At 41.6% G+C, this 16,113-nt stretch overlaps 1 protein-coding gene across 1 annotated transcript in view; it reads left to right on the top strand.

The window, feature by feature from the left end:
• TTLL5 (tubulin tyrosine ligase like 5) overlaps nt 1-16,113 on the top strand; it is a 318,465-nt gene that overhangs the window by 55,222 nt on the left and 247,130 nt on the right. Inside the window, exons 10-12 of the mRNA XM_007459755.1 lie at nt 3,180-3,281; nt 5,102-5,193; nt 5,956-6,063. Coding sequence (XP_007459817.1) covers nt 3,180-3,281; nt 5,102-5,193; nt 5,956-6,063 — 302 coding nt within the window. The remainder of the gene's footprint in view (nt 1-3,179; nt 3,282-5,101; nt 5,194-5,955; nt 6,064-16,113) is intronic.

The following is a 16,113-nucleotide window of genomic DNA, read 5'->3' on the forward strand; positions in this document are numbered from 1 at the left end:
TGCTCATTGTTCTGGGGTGTCTCTGCTATCAGGTCCTTGCAATGGACATACCTGGGGAATACGTGTATAGATATACGTACATGTACACATACATACACATTTACATCTATATTTATTTCTGTATCTCTATATTGAAAATCAGGAGTTCATACAAATACCTCCAATTCTAGCTCAAAACTACAGCATTCATTCTAGCTTTTTCCCTTTCCATATTTTTTATCTTTTTTCCAACAGTGAGAAATCTGACTTCTATTATCTTCAACATATTTATTTACTCAGTTCCCTCGTACATAGCCAGTCTCCCAACGTCCCTGTCACTGCCCCATTCAGATGCCCTCCTTGTGTGGACTTTGACCCTTGTGGGGCACCACCCTGCTTAGATAACCTCCTTGTACTGCCTCTGAGCTGCCTTCCTGTCCTGTCCACCATCTTCCTCACATGGGCCCTGGCTGCTACTGGGCTTCAGGAAGGAAGGTCTGAATTTTAAATGCTGGCCAAGTTATTCAAGTTTAAAAACAAAAAACAACCTTTGTAGGTTAATCAGAACTTGATTAGTAGGCCAGATCTAAGACTAATGGGACCTCTGATCTAGAAAATAAGAAGAAAATGTTGGAAAATGGCGATCAGAGCTGAATGTGGTTTGTTTAATCCAGATTTTAGTGAGAACCATAAGCTCTTCCTGGGTTAGGAGGAAAGGTGAGCATATACACCTGCCTTTCCTCTGCATGGTCTTCTGCATTCCTTGTTCAGCTGACTGAAATAAAGAGTGTAGCACTTTTGCCCTTTTGGGTAACTTTTCCGCTGAGCTTAGTTTTTTGTTTCTGTTTTCTCTAATTCTTACTTCTTCTTATACTTAGAGGAACTGTAACATTAATGATCTTGTCCTTCCTGAGTTTCAGAATATAAATGTCCCAGCTAAAAGGAAGACTAGGAAGAAGAAGACTTATTTTTTTTAGAGATGCAGTCCTATTGAAAAAAGGAGGGTAGGAATGACAGATGTGTTGGGTACCAGTTTACAGTTAACTGCCGGGCTTTTGCCATTCTTTTCATGTTGACCAAATTAGATCAGGTACTTGTATTTAGAAGAGAAGAAAAACCTCTTTCTCTGAAGCAGAACCTTTTCCCTCCCTCTAAATCATTATTTTGGGGGAGAGATGGCAGGTGGTATGTCACTGTGAGGTAATGTCTGGTTGAGGCAGGCAGCCTCTGTGAGGCCTGCCTGGGCCCCCTTCGCATTTCACAAGAATTCAGAGAATGACTATTTCCCGCTTGATTGGAGGATCTCTGACGAAGGAAGATTGGGATGTATAGGTAAGGTTTACTCACCACGGAGTGACATGGGTGAAGTTAAGTGATAAGTGCTGGAAGTTTCTGGAAAATCTGAGGTCCTTCTCATGCATAGACGTAATGCTCATCAGACTCTTGCCCCTTAGCCACACACATGCCTGGTCAACATTTTCTCTTTGTCCACGTCCTTCCTCCTGGCCTCATGTTTGTTTGTTTTAGTTTTGGGGTTTCTTTTTTGGTTTGTTGTTTTTATGTTTCCTTTTTCCACTCTTCTTTCTTTGGCTCTTGTAGATTTCTAGTACAGGGAATTAGGGAGCAGAGATAGTGGGTGAGTGAGAAGAAATAGAGGAGAAGAAAAGTTTTAAATGCTGCCCTTCAGTGTGGTACAAATTCACGTTGACTTCATAGTCTGAGTAAGCACATGTAAATAATTTGTAAATCATGTGAAAATAAACTTGTGGCCTTCCAGGATTTTTTTTCACACACTTGGTTGTGCCTCTGGGGAAAACCACTTTAGTGAAGCGTGATACGGTTAGAGTGGTATGTAAACAGGGGGTGATATTTACCATAACCGTTCGACTCGAGTGTACTTTTGTTGATGCTGAGCATCACTGGAAAGTTTTCTCTTTCCTCGGCTACTTCCTTCAGAGACACATATATTTTATACTTTGGTCTTCTTTTGACAACAGTCCAGGATATCAAATTGCTGCTCTGTTTTCAGTGGGCTCCGTGTTTAATCCCTCTTTTTGCCGTCATTCCAAATTCAGGAATTAATCCACTCTACGCTCATATTTATGCTGTTCTGCAGACTTAGGCTTTGTATGCTGTTAATGCTGCCATTATAGTTTTCTTAATTTTATAGATCAGTTCTGTTTCTTCCTATGGATGTGAGTTCTAAGTCTTTATATTATTATGCTGTCCTTTTTTTCTTTTTGCATAATATTTTCCATAGAATGCTTTAGTACCAGGCACTGTATAGGCACTCAGGTGTTTCTTGACAGGCTAATGTCCCATCATCCACAGCATCCTATACACAGTTTCCTTGACTGTGAATAACCTCGTTTTCATTTTTCATCTTTCCTATCCGTCTAAGGTTCTGTATCAAAAAAGCAGCATCTCGTGGTTAAGAACATGGGTTTTGGAGTCAGTGTGATTTGGGGCAAGTTACTTAATCTTCCAGATCATATTTTTAACTTTTTTTTTTTTTTTTTTTTTTTTTTCCCTACGCGGGCCTCCCACTGCTGTGGGCCCTCCCGTTGCAGAGCACAGGCTCCGGACGCGCAGGCCCATCGGCCATGGCCCACGGGCCCAGCCGCTCCGTGGCACGTGGTATCCTCCCGGACCGGGGCACGAACCCGTGTCCCCTGCATCGGCAGGCGGACTCTCAACCACTGCGCCACCAGGGAAGCCCTCCACTTTAATTTTTATTTCATTTAAACATTCCAACAATAGAAAAACCCTATTTTCTGCCCACTCTATGCCTGAACTCTGAAACTGAATTTGTCTGGTAAGAACAGTCAACATTGCTAAATGGCTTAACTTTAAAATAATGATGAAAATCTCAAGTGAGTTCTCAGCTACGCTTCATTATTGGACTATATATCCATAGACAGTTTACTTCCAAGTTCTCTGAAAACAGTATTTCATGCCCCAGATCTATTTTAATGCTCATATCTGTTTTAAAAATTAGACATAATGGTACCTCCTTCAGAGAATTGCTTTAATGATTGAATTAAATGTGATATTGTACATGAAACACTTAGCGTGGGGGTTGGCACTTAATAAGCACTCAGTATTTGAGGAGGATGCCACCTCCCTGTATTAATATCTCATTGATCCTGTATTTTATCGAAGCCCTGTTCCTGACATTTAACCTGTGTCTTTTCTATCAGGTTTGCCACCGTACGATATGACCAAGGAGCCAAGAATATTCGGAACCAGTTCATGCACCTGACCAATTACAGTGTGAATAAGAAGAGTGGAGACTATGTCAGGTACTGGCTGCGCCTGAGCCAGGAGCCGGGGAAGTCGGTCTCCGAGGCAGACGTTGGAGAAGTGCAAAGTTAACTTGTTGCCCTGGAGGAAAACGTTACGCTCATATCCATGTAACTTAGAGCTATTGGAGTCATTTCATGTAGTTTTGAGGCTTACCTGCTATGGCTTCTCTATTGCTTGCCCACCTACAATGTCCCCTTTCTCCACCAAAATATGCCTTCCTTCCCAAGTTTCGTCTGCCTCACTGTCAAGTTCCCTCACTTGACTTAGAGGTAGGAATTTTATAGGCATATGGAACTTTTTCGAAGTCAAGAAATTAGGTCATTTCAGCACTTGGCAAAATGTATCAAAAGCTTCAAAAATGCTTGTGCCCTTTGACCCAGTAATTCTATTTCTAGGAGCTTAACATAAAGAAATGAAGGACTTATACACAAGGTTAGAAACAAGAATGTTCATCACTGTACATTGTCAGGTGGAAAAAGCAAGTTACCACACAGTACATGCAATTTAATTTCTTTTTTGAATATGTAAGATAACTGAAGCTGTATTTCCTCCCCCCCCACCGAGGGGGTGTGGGAGAGAGAAGAAAACTAGAAGGATATATCTTAAAATGTTAACAGTCCTTAACTATAATGGATGGGATTTTGGGTGGGGGATGTCTGTCTTCTTCTCTGTACTTTTATGTTATTTCCTAAGTTTTTCTAAAAGAAACACTTTTATGATCGGGGGAAAAAACGTTAGGAATAAATTAAATAAAAAAAGAAAGGAGGCCATCTCAGAAAAAGATTCAGTGGAACGGAGTACCAGCCCAGCTGTGTGGAAATATTCTTTCTGCTGTGTTTTCTTTCATCCTGATAATTTTGCCAGAAACTGGAAAAATAAAAAAGAAACCCAAACAGTTACTTTCTACTCAGACTAAAAATAGGTGCCTAGAAGGTCCAAGGGAAAAAAAGAAAGGAATCTGGAAGTGATGGCATAGTTGCCGAAGCTATATAGATTTCATTGAGTGTCCTGTGACCGGTGTTAGGAATTGGTTGAAGATGCAATCTCTTGCACTTTGGAAGATGAGCAAAGATGCAACTGGTGGGTTGCGGGGTGGTGATAGGGAATAAGCGGGCAGCTGGAAAATACAGGTTTCAGATTGCAAGACCCTTCCAACAATCTGGGAATGTGCCCTGTTTGCCACTTTGTTGCTGTAGCGGTGGTGTACTTCATTACTTCTATTGTTGCTCTAGTGCACTCTCCCTCGGGTGATACCTCAAAAGGTATCCAGAGAAGCCGTGTCTATCACTAGACAGAAGGGAGCTTGCTTCAGATGCCAGCGCGGTTCTGTCCAGGGTTAACTCATTAAAATGCTGCGCTAGATTAGCTTACTAGCCCATCTAGACTCAGTTCTGGTCTGAAAATGGCATTAGAGGCCGGTTTGTGGGCTCATGTGACATTTACCTCAAAGACAAGGTTAGTATCCCCAAGCATTTCAGTGTGTTAATATTTTGTAACCATTCTTAAATTTGTTTACATTCTTTCACAAATTTCTTCTACTGGTTCATGATGCATAATTGTTTGGTTAAGGAGGAATTTGCCTTCCTTTCCCCTACCCCCCTCATTAAGGCAAGTTATATGCATTTCCATTTCAATGGAAGAAACTGGTACAAAGGCGTATATGACATAAAGGACCAAGAAAAAGTGGGTGAGTAGAAGTCAGCAAAGGGAATATTTTTCTAAAGACCGATAAGGAAAGAAGACTATTTGTAAAAAATCTTGTTTCTAGAGCCAGGCCTAGTTGCATATGTGACATTGATCCATGAATTTGTTTTAGTTGTGATGATCCGGAAGTGGAGGATTATGGGAACAAATGGAGCATGAGTGCTATGCTTAGGTATCTGAAACAGGAAGGCAGAGATACAACTGGTGAGTACCAGGGCTTTTTCCTTTTTGACTTCTCTTCTTCGTATAACTGTACTATTATCTCTAACCAGGAGTCATTCTCTCGAATTCTAATAGTGTTGCTGAGGTGTCTGATGGGATCATTGTTCTTGGTGTTAATTTTTCCTGCCCTTTACAAGATGGAGAACAACGGCCTTACTTACCGTGGCTCCCCAAATCCCTTCTCTTGTTTCTAGTTTGGAAGACAACTTTTTCCTTTAGTTTTTAGGGAATTTATCCTTCTTGAATGTTGAACTGCTCACTAAAATACGGTCAGCTTTTTACGTAACAAATTATCTATCTCCATATTGGCCCTGAGTTCACATTTTCCTAAGGCAGTCTCTTTCATTCCCGTTGATGAATTGGAGAATGGGCAGTGTCAAGTTTGAGTACAAAGGCTTGGAATCAAAATGGACGCTGTCGCTGAGCCTTGAGCAGAATGGGAAGCAGTGTGCCGAAAGGCCTATCTCAGTCCACAGAGGGAAGGGTGAGAGGAGAGTGAGAAGCGGGGACGGCTCCTTTAGTCTGTGTCTATCTCTCGTCACAGGAGACCGCCTGAGTACATCCCCCAGCACCTCCATTCTTGCCTGTGTCCCTCTGTTCACAGACATGCCTTCTGCTGGAGCGCCCATTTGCAAGACTGCCACATGGAGACTTCTTTGAATGGGCACATGTGCTGTTATAATTATATTGTGTCCTGGAATCCAGTCCTAATTCATGCATTATAGTGTTTTTTTCCTTTTGTAGCGTTGATGGCCCATGTAGAAGACCTGATCATTAAGACTATAATCTCTGCTGAACTAGCTATTGCCACAGCCTGTAAAACTTTTGTTCCTCATCGCAGCAGTTGTTTTGGTAAGGAGACTCGAGAAGCTTAACATATTTTGTGAAAAGGGGCTTTTGGGAAACTGGGATGGGATACTGGGGTAGAGAGGCTTAGTGATTCTACAAGAGTAAAAGATATGTGGTGGACTTTTCTTTCTTTCTAAACTCACGTAGCGTATGAAGAGGCCGGTGGTGAACTTAGTTGGAGGTCCCCTGAGGACTAACACTAGCTTTCGGTGTGGGAAGCAGGGATTGTAGCTGAAGTGTGGGTCTCTTTGTCAGAGCGCAATCAGAAAAAGTCTGCAACGGACTGTACAGGAATCCAGCTCTAACAAATATATTCCAGAGCTCTTTGGCAGCCAGACTGGGAACTGTTCCAAGAAGCTCTGGCTGGTACCAGTATGTGCTTTCTCCCATTTTCCAATGGCTCCTCCTTTTTGTTTTAGTCTTCTTTCTGGTGGGTTCCCCACCCCCACCCCTTCTTTCTTCCCTTCCTCTTCCTCCTCCCCTTCTCTTCTCTCCCACCCCTAATTCCCTATTTGCACAGAGAAGGAGTAAGAAGCAGATCACAACTACTGGACCAGGAAGCCTGTTGCTCACTGACCGGCTAGTTGTGACTGTAGCACCGAGGGTGCCTGGCCCCGTTTGCTGTCTGTGTGGATGTGAGTCCTTAGTGATTGCTGGTATGCATGTCTGTGCAGTCACATAGGCTTTCAGCAGGTGGCAGGCTGTGTTAGTAAAACACAGTAGGGTCATTGATGGGGGGACAATTAAAGGAATACAGTAGGAGACAGCGTAACAGAGAAGTAAAGAACATGGGCTGTAGAGCCTGACAGACTTAGTTTGAGACCCATTTGTACCCCTTATTAGTTTTCTGATTTTCAGCAAGTTACTCTCATCCTGTTTCCTCAGCTATAAAATGGCACTAATGATGGTTCCTACCTTCTAAGTGTACCTTGAAGGGCAAATGAGATGACGTACGCAAAGCACTATTTGTACTCCATAAAAATTTTTAAAATTATTTTTATAATTAGACATTATCATTCTTGATCTCTTTAATAGATTATCATAACAGCTTGTACTTGAGGGGCACTAAACAAAGGGAAGTGTTGAGACTCTGAATAGAAGATGGTAGATAAAGCAGGACCTAAAATTATACAGGCAAAGAAGAGGTTATGATATGTGTATATCTTCTTAAAATGCAAATATGTTCATGTCTTCTAAAACTCTTAAATGGCTCCCTAGGCTTAACGTGTAAATAGATACTTGATAGGACTTCAGAGCTTCCAAGGATCTGACCCCAGCTGACTTTTCTAGAATTCCATTTCCCCTCCTACACCTTAGAATCCAGTGGTGCCACTGAGGACTCCATGCCTTTGTGCCTCTCTGTAGGTCCTGCAGTCCAGCTAGACTCTGCCCCTGTCTGCCCTACACACTCCTCTTTATATTCTGGGACTCAGCTTGACGTCTCCTCCAGGAACGCTTGCCTAACAAAGTGCCCTGTTGCGTCTCCTCTCTCCTGCTGTTCCGTACTTGTTCCATTATGTTCTCCTCCTACCGGTAGTCACTGAGCTTATCGTCTTGAATTCTTAGTAGTCATTGTGTCTCCCCTTCCACTCTCACCCTGTTTCTGCCGAGCCAAACCTTTGATCATCTCTTTTCCTAACCCTTTGCCTTTGCACCTGCTTTATCCTGTGCCTGAAATATCTTTCTCATGTTACTTTACCTAAAAGATGACCGACATCTTTTCAAGATACAGTCAAGTATCACTTCTTCGGTGACGTTTTCCCTAAGTCTTCCCATCAGAGTTAGCCACCTCGACCCCAGCACTCTGTTCAGTCTCCAGCGACGCCTGCATGTCCTTTAGTTCCTGTTTATGTGTCTGTCTCCCCCACTGGACTGGAAGCTCCTTGAAGACAGCAACAGCGTCTCCCTTGTTTTTGCACCTTCTGTGCATAGCAGCATTTTTTGCTATTGAAGGATGTCCGGGAAATGTTTGTTGAATGAATGATTGGTCTTGATTTAATTGCCTTTTGGTGGCCTGACAGTAGGCTTCCCAATGGATCTGGTGTGGTAAGGGCCAGGGGCTCTTAGAATTATTGCAGACTTTTTGAGGAGGGGGTGTGGGAAATATGACTCCAGCTGCAAAAACCTTATTAGATTAAAAAAAATTAAACATTTCTTTTCTACATCTACTTGGCTCTTCTGTGAGAATAAATTTCTAGTAGCTCTTAATGTAAAAATCTCTGTTCTGGAAATCATCACAAGCTCTTCTGAATGTTTCCCTTTCTATTTTATTTCATTACCAGATTGCCTTTTAGAAGCTTAAGAATTTCTTGACCTTAATGGCATTAGAAGTTCTGATGTGAGAGAAGCAGTGACTTGCTCTGACTCAGTGAAATGCCGCCTAAGACTACTTCATCAGCCATGGGTCTCCAGCCCCCTCCCTGCTTGTGTTCAGTTTTAATAAACTGAGTGCATCTGGAGTTTTTTAAACTGTTGACTGTCTTCTTGGCTTTTGTGGTTCTAATTCCACTTCCTGTCAGCCCTGGGATTTTGTGTGCTTCATTAACTTCCCCCCATCAGAAATGATTTTGTATACGTGTGTCTATTTGTGTGAATCTCTTTGCCTCCCACTGGTTCCCAACCTCCCCTGGGGTTTAAGTTACAAGGAATAATCTGGGTTTTTTCTTTTGTTTTTCATTTGTTTTAGAGTAAACAGGAATTGAGAGCTTCCCAGAAGAATTTGGCTTGAACAGAGCATTGGTGTTTTAGAGGAAGCTAATAGTCTGGTGATGGGGTTCACTATATTCTTTTGGTTGTTGTTTCTGCCTTTCCACATTATATGGATCTTTGCCAGAAGCATTCCATTCGTATCGAAGTGTTTCTGGCCTATGATTTCTTTCCCACCCTCCCACCTGTAGTGTCCAGCTTTGTTTCCAGGTACGGTCAGTATTCCCATTCCCTTGTTTGTTTATGTAGTTCACTTTTCTCAGTTCCTGCTGTGTTCAAGGTGTAGATTATGAGTTTGTTCCTCTCAAACCAAATTTTACATGGGATGATATATACAGATACCTGCATTGTATTAATAGCATTTAAATGTAGGCTTAGGAACCCTCACAAACTACCAGAAACTTAGCCATTTGATGCTTTTTAATAGATTTGTACATCTGGAAAGGACCTCAGAGAATAATTAATCCATATAAAGAAATTGAGGCCCTGAGAAATTAAGACCCTTGCCCCAGGTTCTAGAGCTAGTGAGTGGGAGAACTCAGATGAAAGAGACTCAGCTTGGAGAAAGGGGGTCAGAAGATGGGTTTTGGCAATCAAGTCATCTTGGTCATAAGACTCTTGATCAGTAGAACTTTTGATGCCTCTCCCAATAAAACAGACTTTTGACAGTCTAATTTTTACTGCCTTCAGAATTCTGAAAATGTGATACCATGTGAAATATATGCTTAAACAGCAACCCTATAAATAGGGTTGCTTAGGAAATTGGCGCTGTGAGATTACTGGCTATGAGAGCAGCTTTTTTTTTTTTTTTTTTGAACAGTTGGAGAAAAACAGCCCAAAACAGGATGTTAGCTATCCTTTAAAGATGCTGCTGCTGACAGTGGTTTCATCTATGTGTGTGAGGATGGCTGAAGTGACAGGCTATGACCCATGGTCCTCTCTAGCCTGAGAGCATATGAACCAGCTGTCCTGCCACTTGTAGACTTGATCAGACTGGCCTTGTTTAGGTAAGACCAGTGGCATCTTTGTTCAGGAGAAACCGTGCTCAGTATACCGTGTTATGTTGGATGGATGCTGGTTTGGCCTTTTATTGGTATTGTTTAAGACCATTTCACAGGGTAAGCTGACATCCCTAAAGTGGGGGTGTCCGTAAATATTTGTTGGAGGAATGGAAGTAGGCAGCATACATTTTATAATGGAAACTACTTGACCAACAAGAAAAATAATGAAAGTCATCAAACAGTTCACTTTTTGAGATAATTTTCTTTTCTGGCTTATCTCATGCTCCTGTTTAGATGGGAAGTTTACTGTAGAAGGGACTTAGAAGAAAGTACCTACTGTTTGTCAGGCACACTTCATTGGTTATTTCCTTTAGTCCTCTTAAGAGTTTTGTTGGTGTTTAGTACTCATGTTTTATAGACAAGGAAAAAAGATTCAGAGAGGTTAAATCGTTTGTCCCAGGTCATGCTGTTAATAAATGGCAAAGCCAAGTGTGAGAGCCAGGTCTCTCTGGCTCATTTTCCACCCACATAAAGACAAGTTCTGAAGTGTCCAGCCATTTTTGGCGTGCTCCATATCCTGGATTCTCCTTCTGCTCTCCTGTAACTAGATCTCAGGAAAAATGATGTCATCCTTTTTAGCAGATCAGGCCTAAAAAAGGGTACTCTTTCTGCTCTAATCAGCAGTACCTAGTTCTAGATATTCCTCTCAAATCTACCTTTGCATATGGTAGCCAGATACCATATTGATTTATTGGACTAGTTAACAAATTGGCTCTGGGCTTTTTCTTTTATTTAGTTCATTTTCCTGTGGGATTTTGATCTGTTTTTTTTCCACGTTTTCCTCTGGACCCCAGTTAAAGACTTCCTTCTTAGGTTTTCAACTCCAATCCACAGCCAAGGTGAAAAGAATTTCCTTTATACAATAGCATTTGACTGACAGCAAGAACTGGCTAATGTCAGCACTTTCCAATTTCAGGGATTACAGCTTCAGCTGGGACTTTATACCTGGGGCGGGCTAGTGGGTTGATTCCAAAACTAGTGGTGTGACATGTTTAGTAATCTCTTAGGACTTGGATGCATTGTTATTTCCCTATCAAATCTTTTTTTTCCTCCCTTTCTAGACCATCTTTTATTAAGTTTTTCCTTAATATGTCTTAATATGTAAAACTCTTAATGAGAATTTCTCTTATTTTCTTTATGATTGGTGGCTTTATTATGAGTATTAAGTTTATTATGAGTCTTGCAGTTAAGGTCATTTTTGGGGAGTAGCTGCAAATTATTTTGTCTTTCTCAAAAAATTGTAGTGTGTTACTACACTGTCACTTTATGTAGTGTTTTACATTACATTACACTACAACACTTTATTGTAGTGTTTTACGTTAAAAATTTTTTTAATTAAAAAATTCTTTTTCTTCTCTTTTTTTTTTTCTATCAGTATTTTCTTGCTTGCTTCCTATGTGCTTTGTATAGTGCAGACTGTTTGCTATAGAGCAGTGCATGAGACATGGCCCCTGCCCTCAGGTAGTGGGGAGAACCAGACATGAAATGACACAGGACAACACAAGTAGCAGAGTGACTCAGGTGCTCTTGGAATACACCAGGAGTTACCAGCTATGCCTAGAAGAGCCAGGGAAAGCCATTCCTAGCAGAGGGAATATGACATGCAAAATACAGTGTCATGACAGGATGTTCTGAAATGGAAAGTTCAGTGTGACTAGATGTAGCCTGAGTTGGGTGAGGTGACGAGTGATAAGGTTATGGGGACCGATTGTAAAGGACTGGCACGTTTAAATTTATCCTGCAGACAATAAACAGCCATCAGAGTTGTTTGAGCAGTGGAACAACAGGATTATTATTTGTCCTTTAACTTTTGTCATGACTTGGCCCAAAGCTTGGTGTGACAGAATTATAACACAGGGAATACTGTACAACATTATTAGAAGTGACTAATTTAAAATCTTCCAGAAACCAACCTGACATCAGCATCTGTTGCTGGGCCAATTCACTGCCTGTCTGTCTATCTGACTGTTAGGTGTGTGCCTTAGAAAGGTAATTCTGGGCTTCTCTGGTGGCGCAGTGATTGAGAGTCCGCCTGCCGATGCAGGGGACACGGGTTCGTGCCCCGGTCCGGGAAGATCCCACGTGCCGCGGAGCGGCTGGGCCCGTGAGCCGTGGCCGCTGAGCCTGCGTGTCCGGAGCCTGTGCTCCGCAACGGGAGAGGCCACAGCAGTGAGAGGCCCACGTACCACAAAAAAAACCAAAAAACAAAAAAAAGAAAGATAATTCTGATGGCCACGTGGAGAATGGACTACAGTGGGGAGAGACTAGTGCTAGGGAAATGATTTGGTGGTAGGAGGTGCCCAGTGATAATATACACTTAGTCATGTGACCCAGCACTCCCACTCATAGGTATTGACCCAAGAAAAATGAAACCATACGTTCACACAAATACCTTTACACGAATGTTTATAGCAGTTTTATTCATAATCGCCTAACATTGGAAGCAGCCCAAATGTCTATCAGCTGTTGAACAGATAAGCAAATTGTGGTCCATAAAATGGAATACTACTGAGCAGTAAAAGGAATGAATTACACTACTGATATGTGTGATGACATAGATAAATCTCAAACGCACAATGCTAAGTGAAAGAAGCCACTCTCAGAAGGCTACATACTGTGTGATTCCATTGATTTGACTTTCTGGAAAGGGCAAAAATCAGATAGATCAGTGATTGCTGGTGGATGGGGAGTGAGGATTGACTGCAGAGTGACAAAGGGAATATTTGTGATAGAATTGTTGTCCATATTGACTGTGATGGCAGTTAAATAACTATACATTTGTCAAAACTCATCAAACTTTATAATTTAGAAGGGTAAACTTTATGTAAATTATACCTCAGTAAACCTATCTTTAAACAAAAAATAATGATAGATGGATGAACCTCAAAAACATGCTAAATGAGAGAAGCCAGACTCAAAAGAGTGTATGCTTCCATTTACATGAAACTCTAGAATAGGCACAAATGATCTATGGGATAAGAAATAAGAATAATAGTTGTTTGGGGGTGTGGCGGCAGGGAACAGGGTATTTGCCAGGAAGGGGCACGAGGGATCTTTCTGGGGTGATGGACATGTTCTGTGTGTGTTGATATGAGTGTGGGTTACATGGATGTATCAAGACTCACCAAATAGTACACTTAAGGTCTGTCCATTTCATTAAATACATCACTTTTACCTCAAAAGGGAATATAGAAGAAAAGCTGGATTAAAGAGAAACAAAGAGAGAAAGAGATCTGGTAATGTGATGGATTTGGGAGGTGGTAAAGAGAGTGTTTCTAGCTTTGGAGACGAGCGCTTGGGGTTTTCGAAGATGAAGAATAATGGGAAGCCAAACAGGTTTTGGGAGAAGATAACGAGCTGTGTTTTGTTGAGTGTTAAGTACCTGTGGGATATCCTAGTGAAGATGTCTGCAAGGCACTTGGAATTACCGATTTGGTGTCCAGGAGACACTTGACTAAAGATACAGATTTGAATGTCATCATCATAATGTTAATTGCAGCCATGAGAATACATGAGATCACCTGAGAAGAGAAGTAGAACTGAGAAGGAAAGAGACCTGAGGATGCTACCCTGAGCAAGCCTACCAGTGACTAGCTGGGCAGAAGAGAAGGAATGAAAGAAGGAGAGAAAGGAGGAGGACAGTCAGAAGAGAGCAGTGTCCTGGAACCAAGGGAGAAGAAAGTTCCAATAAGTAAGGGTTGTCAACAGTTTCAGATACCTGGGCTTAAAGCAGCAAGGTGGTCTTTGGGGATCACAGTGAGAATAGTCAATTATTAAAGAGTGGCAGCAGAAGCAAATTGTTATGGGCCAGGGAGTCAGTAGGTGTTAAGAAAGTTAGATTGCTTTTTCAAGATGCTGCTTGAGGGCTCCCCTGGTGGTGCAGTGGTTAAGAATCCGCCTACCAGTGCAGGGGACATAGGTTCGAGCCCTGATCCAGGAGGATCCCATGTGCCGCGGAGCAACTAAGTCCGTGCACCACAGCAACTGAGCCTGCGCTCTAGAACCCGCGAGCCACAACTACTGAGGTCTGTGCACCTAGAGCCCATGCTCCACAACGGGAGAGGCCGCCACAATGAGAAGCCCGCACACCACAGCGAAGAGTAGCCCCTGCTCAACGCAACTAGAGAAAGCCTGTGCGCAGCAGCGAAGACCCAACGCAGCGAAAAATAAAATAAATTAAAAAAAAAAAAAGACGCTGTTTGAAAGAAATGGGGTAAGGGCGCTAATGTAAAATACGAGGTGGAGTCAGGCTTCTTACCATTCACTAGTCACATTTTCAAGTTTGTTTTAATTTGGCTGGGGGCTGAAGGAAATATATCTCACCAAGGAAAATTTTCTTGAGGAGACATTGTTGAATAAGATGGTAGCAACAGTCCTTTAAAAACACTTGCTTTTCTGTCACGATGAAGACAATGCAGAGGAACAAAGAAAGTAGCTCTCAGAACTGGAAAAGCCTAGCTTGCCTACACCTTTTAATGACAGGAGCGCTGGTATATCTCATCCTGGATACTGAATTTTTGAAATTGTAGACACTGCTGCTAAGACACACAACATTAAAAGGTGAGGGAATTTAACATTCTCAGTACAACCTACTGATACTTTTTACCGTTTAAAATCTGTAATGTCCTCAGAAAAGACCAATCGTACGTTAAAAGGGTCATTATAAGGACTCTAGTAGCCTGCCAGGGACCCAAATGCTTTCGATTAAGCTGAGTTGATTGTTGTAAGAGATAAACCTGATACAAATGCTCTCTTTTTCACCCCGATCCTCTCCTCCAGTTCCCGCCTCTCAGGTGAGCTGGGCTTTGCGCTCTGTTGCCGTGCTATCACATACCCCACCCTCAAGTGATGGCAGATCCAAGCCTGGTGCATGTACAGATGTTAGTTAGATTCAAAGCTGATTTTGAGATCATTTAGCCTTGCTGGGATTTATTCACCTGAGTGAAAATTAAGTTGCACTGTAAAGGGTGTTTTCTCTCTTTGGGTTGTTTTTTTGTTTTTGTTTTTTCCTTTCCCCTTACTTTCCACATTATTGGTTCTCAGCCTTTCAGCTTAGATTCTTGGAATCTGCCTCTTAACTGGGGAGACAGTAAAGTAAATGTGTCGGTTGCTTATTGTGAGGTGTTTAAATAATGGGTCTTATTGATTGTTTTTCTGATTTCAATATGTGTTCATTTGTAGCTGATTCTGCAAATCTGATCAATATGTGCACCAGTCATTATTCTCACCCCATTCCTTAACGCTGTTATTATTATTATTATTATTACCACTTTATGAAATAATTGAATCCTGTGCTTCAGCTTTTAAAAACTCGAGAGAATGTTTTTTTTCTTGAGTCAGACTCATTATACTTTCTCTGCTTGTGTAATTATAACATGGATTTGTAGTTTTTGTAATTAGGTTTTTCCTTTTAAATGCCTTTACTAGTGCTGTATCATAGAAAGGGGGGAATATACCATGGGATGACTGAAGATCAGGTAACGAGAATGTAACAGCTATAAAAGCTATGAATGCGCTACCAAAATTAAGATAGGTAAAGGAGCTTTCTTTTCTTTACACCTTTAAAGTATAGATAGTATATGAGTTTTGTGTGGTTACATGAAGGTGAATCCTATCTCAGACTCTCTTATAGTTTGTGATTATTTCTGCAAATTAAATGGAATCCTAAATAAGTACTATGGAAACCAACTCCTTCATGCAAACTTTACCTGAGAAAGAATTTGAATATGAATGTCTACCTGAATCTATATTGCCTAAATAGGAATTCTGGTTATAGGTTAGCTGAGCATATGGAGATTGACAAATGGTGATTAATAAGGAGAATAGGGGAAGCCAGAGGGAGCTAATAAAGTATCAGAGAGAGAGATGATTCCCCCACGCGCCACAGTGAATAAAAGATGGTGTGGTAAGGAGGATCCAGGTCTCTAGATTCCCATTACACCAGACTTCATGTTCTAGAAGAGAATCTTTGGCACCAGCTTTTTAGAAGCCTACATTTGTTCTATGTTTTTGAGAGGATTGAGAAATGGGAAAACCTTTCTTGAAGTAAAGAAACGTGTTTCAAAGTGAATTTCTGGAAAATACCTGGTTGTGTTCCACGGCTGTGAGCTGTGTCTTATGACCTCTGGTCGAACTGTAAGGAAGCTAGTTTCTTCTCTTGGGAAGAAGGTGTGTGTAAACAGTTTATCTGAGGGACACAGACTGGGATGTTTGAGAACGAGTGGGGCTTCTGAAAGTCTGATGTATTTGATGTATGTACACTAAGGAGGGCTGTGGAGAGTGCCTC

Source organism: Lipotes vexillifer, unplaced genomic scaffold (assembly GCF_000442215.2).
Source record: "Lipotes vexillifer unplaced genomic scaffold, Lipotes_vexillifer_v1.1 scaffold39, whole genome shotgun sequence".
NCBI classification, from domain to species: Eukaryota; Metazoa; Chordata; class Mammalia; order Artiodactyla; family Lipotidae; genus Lipotes; species Lipotes vexillifer.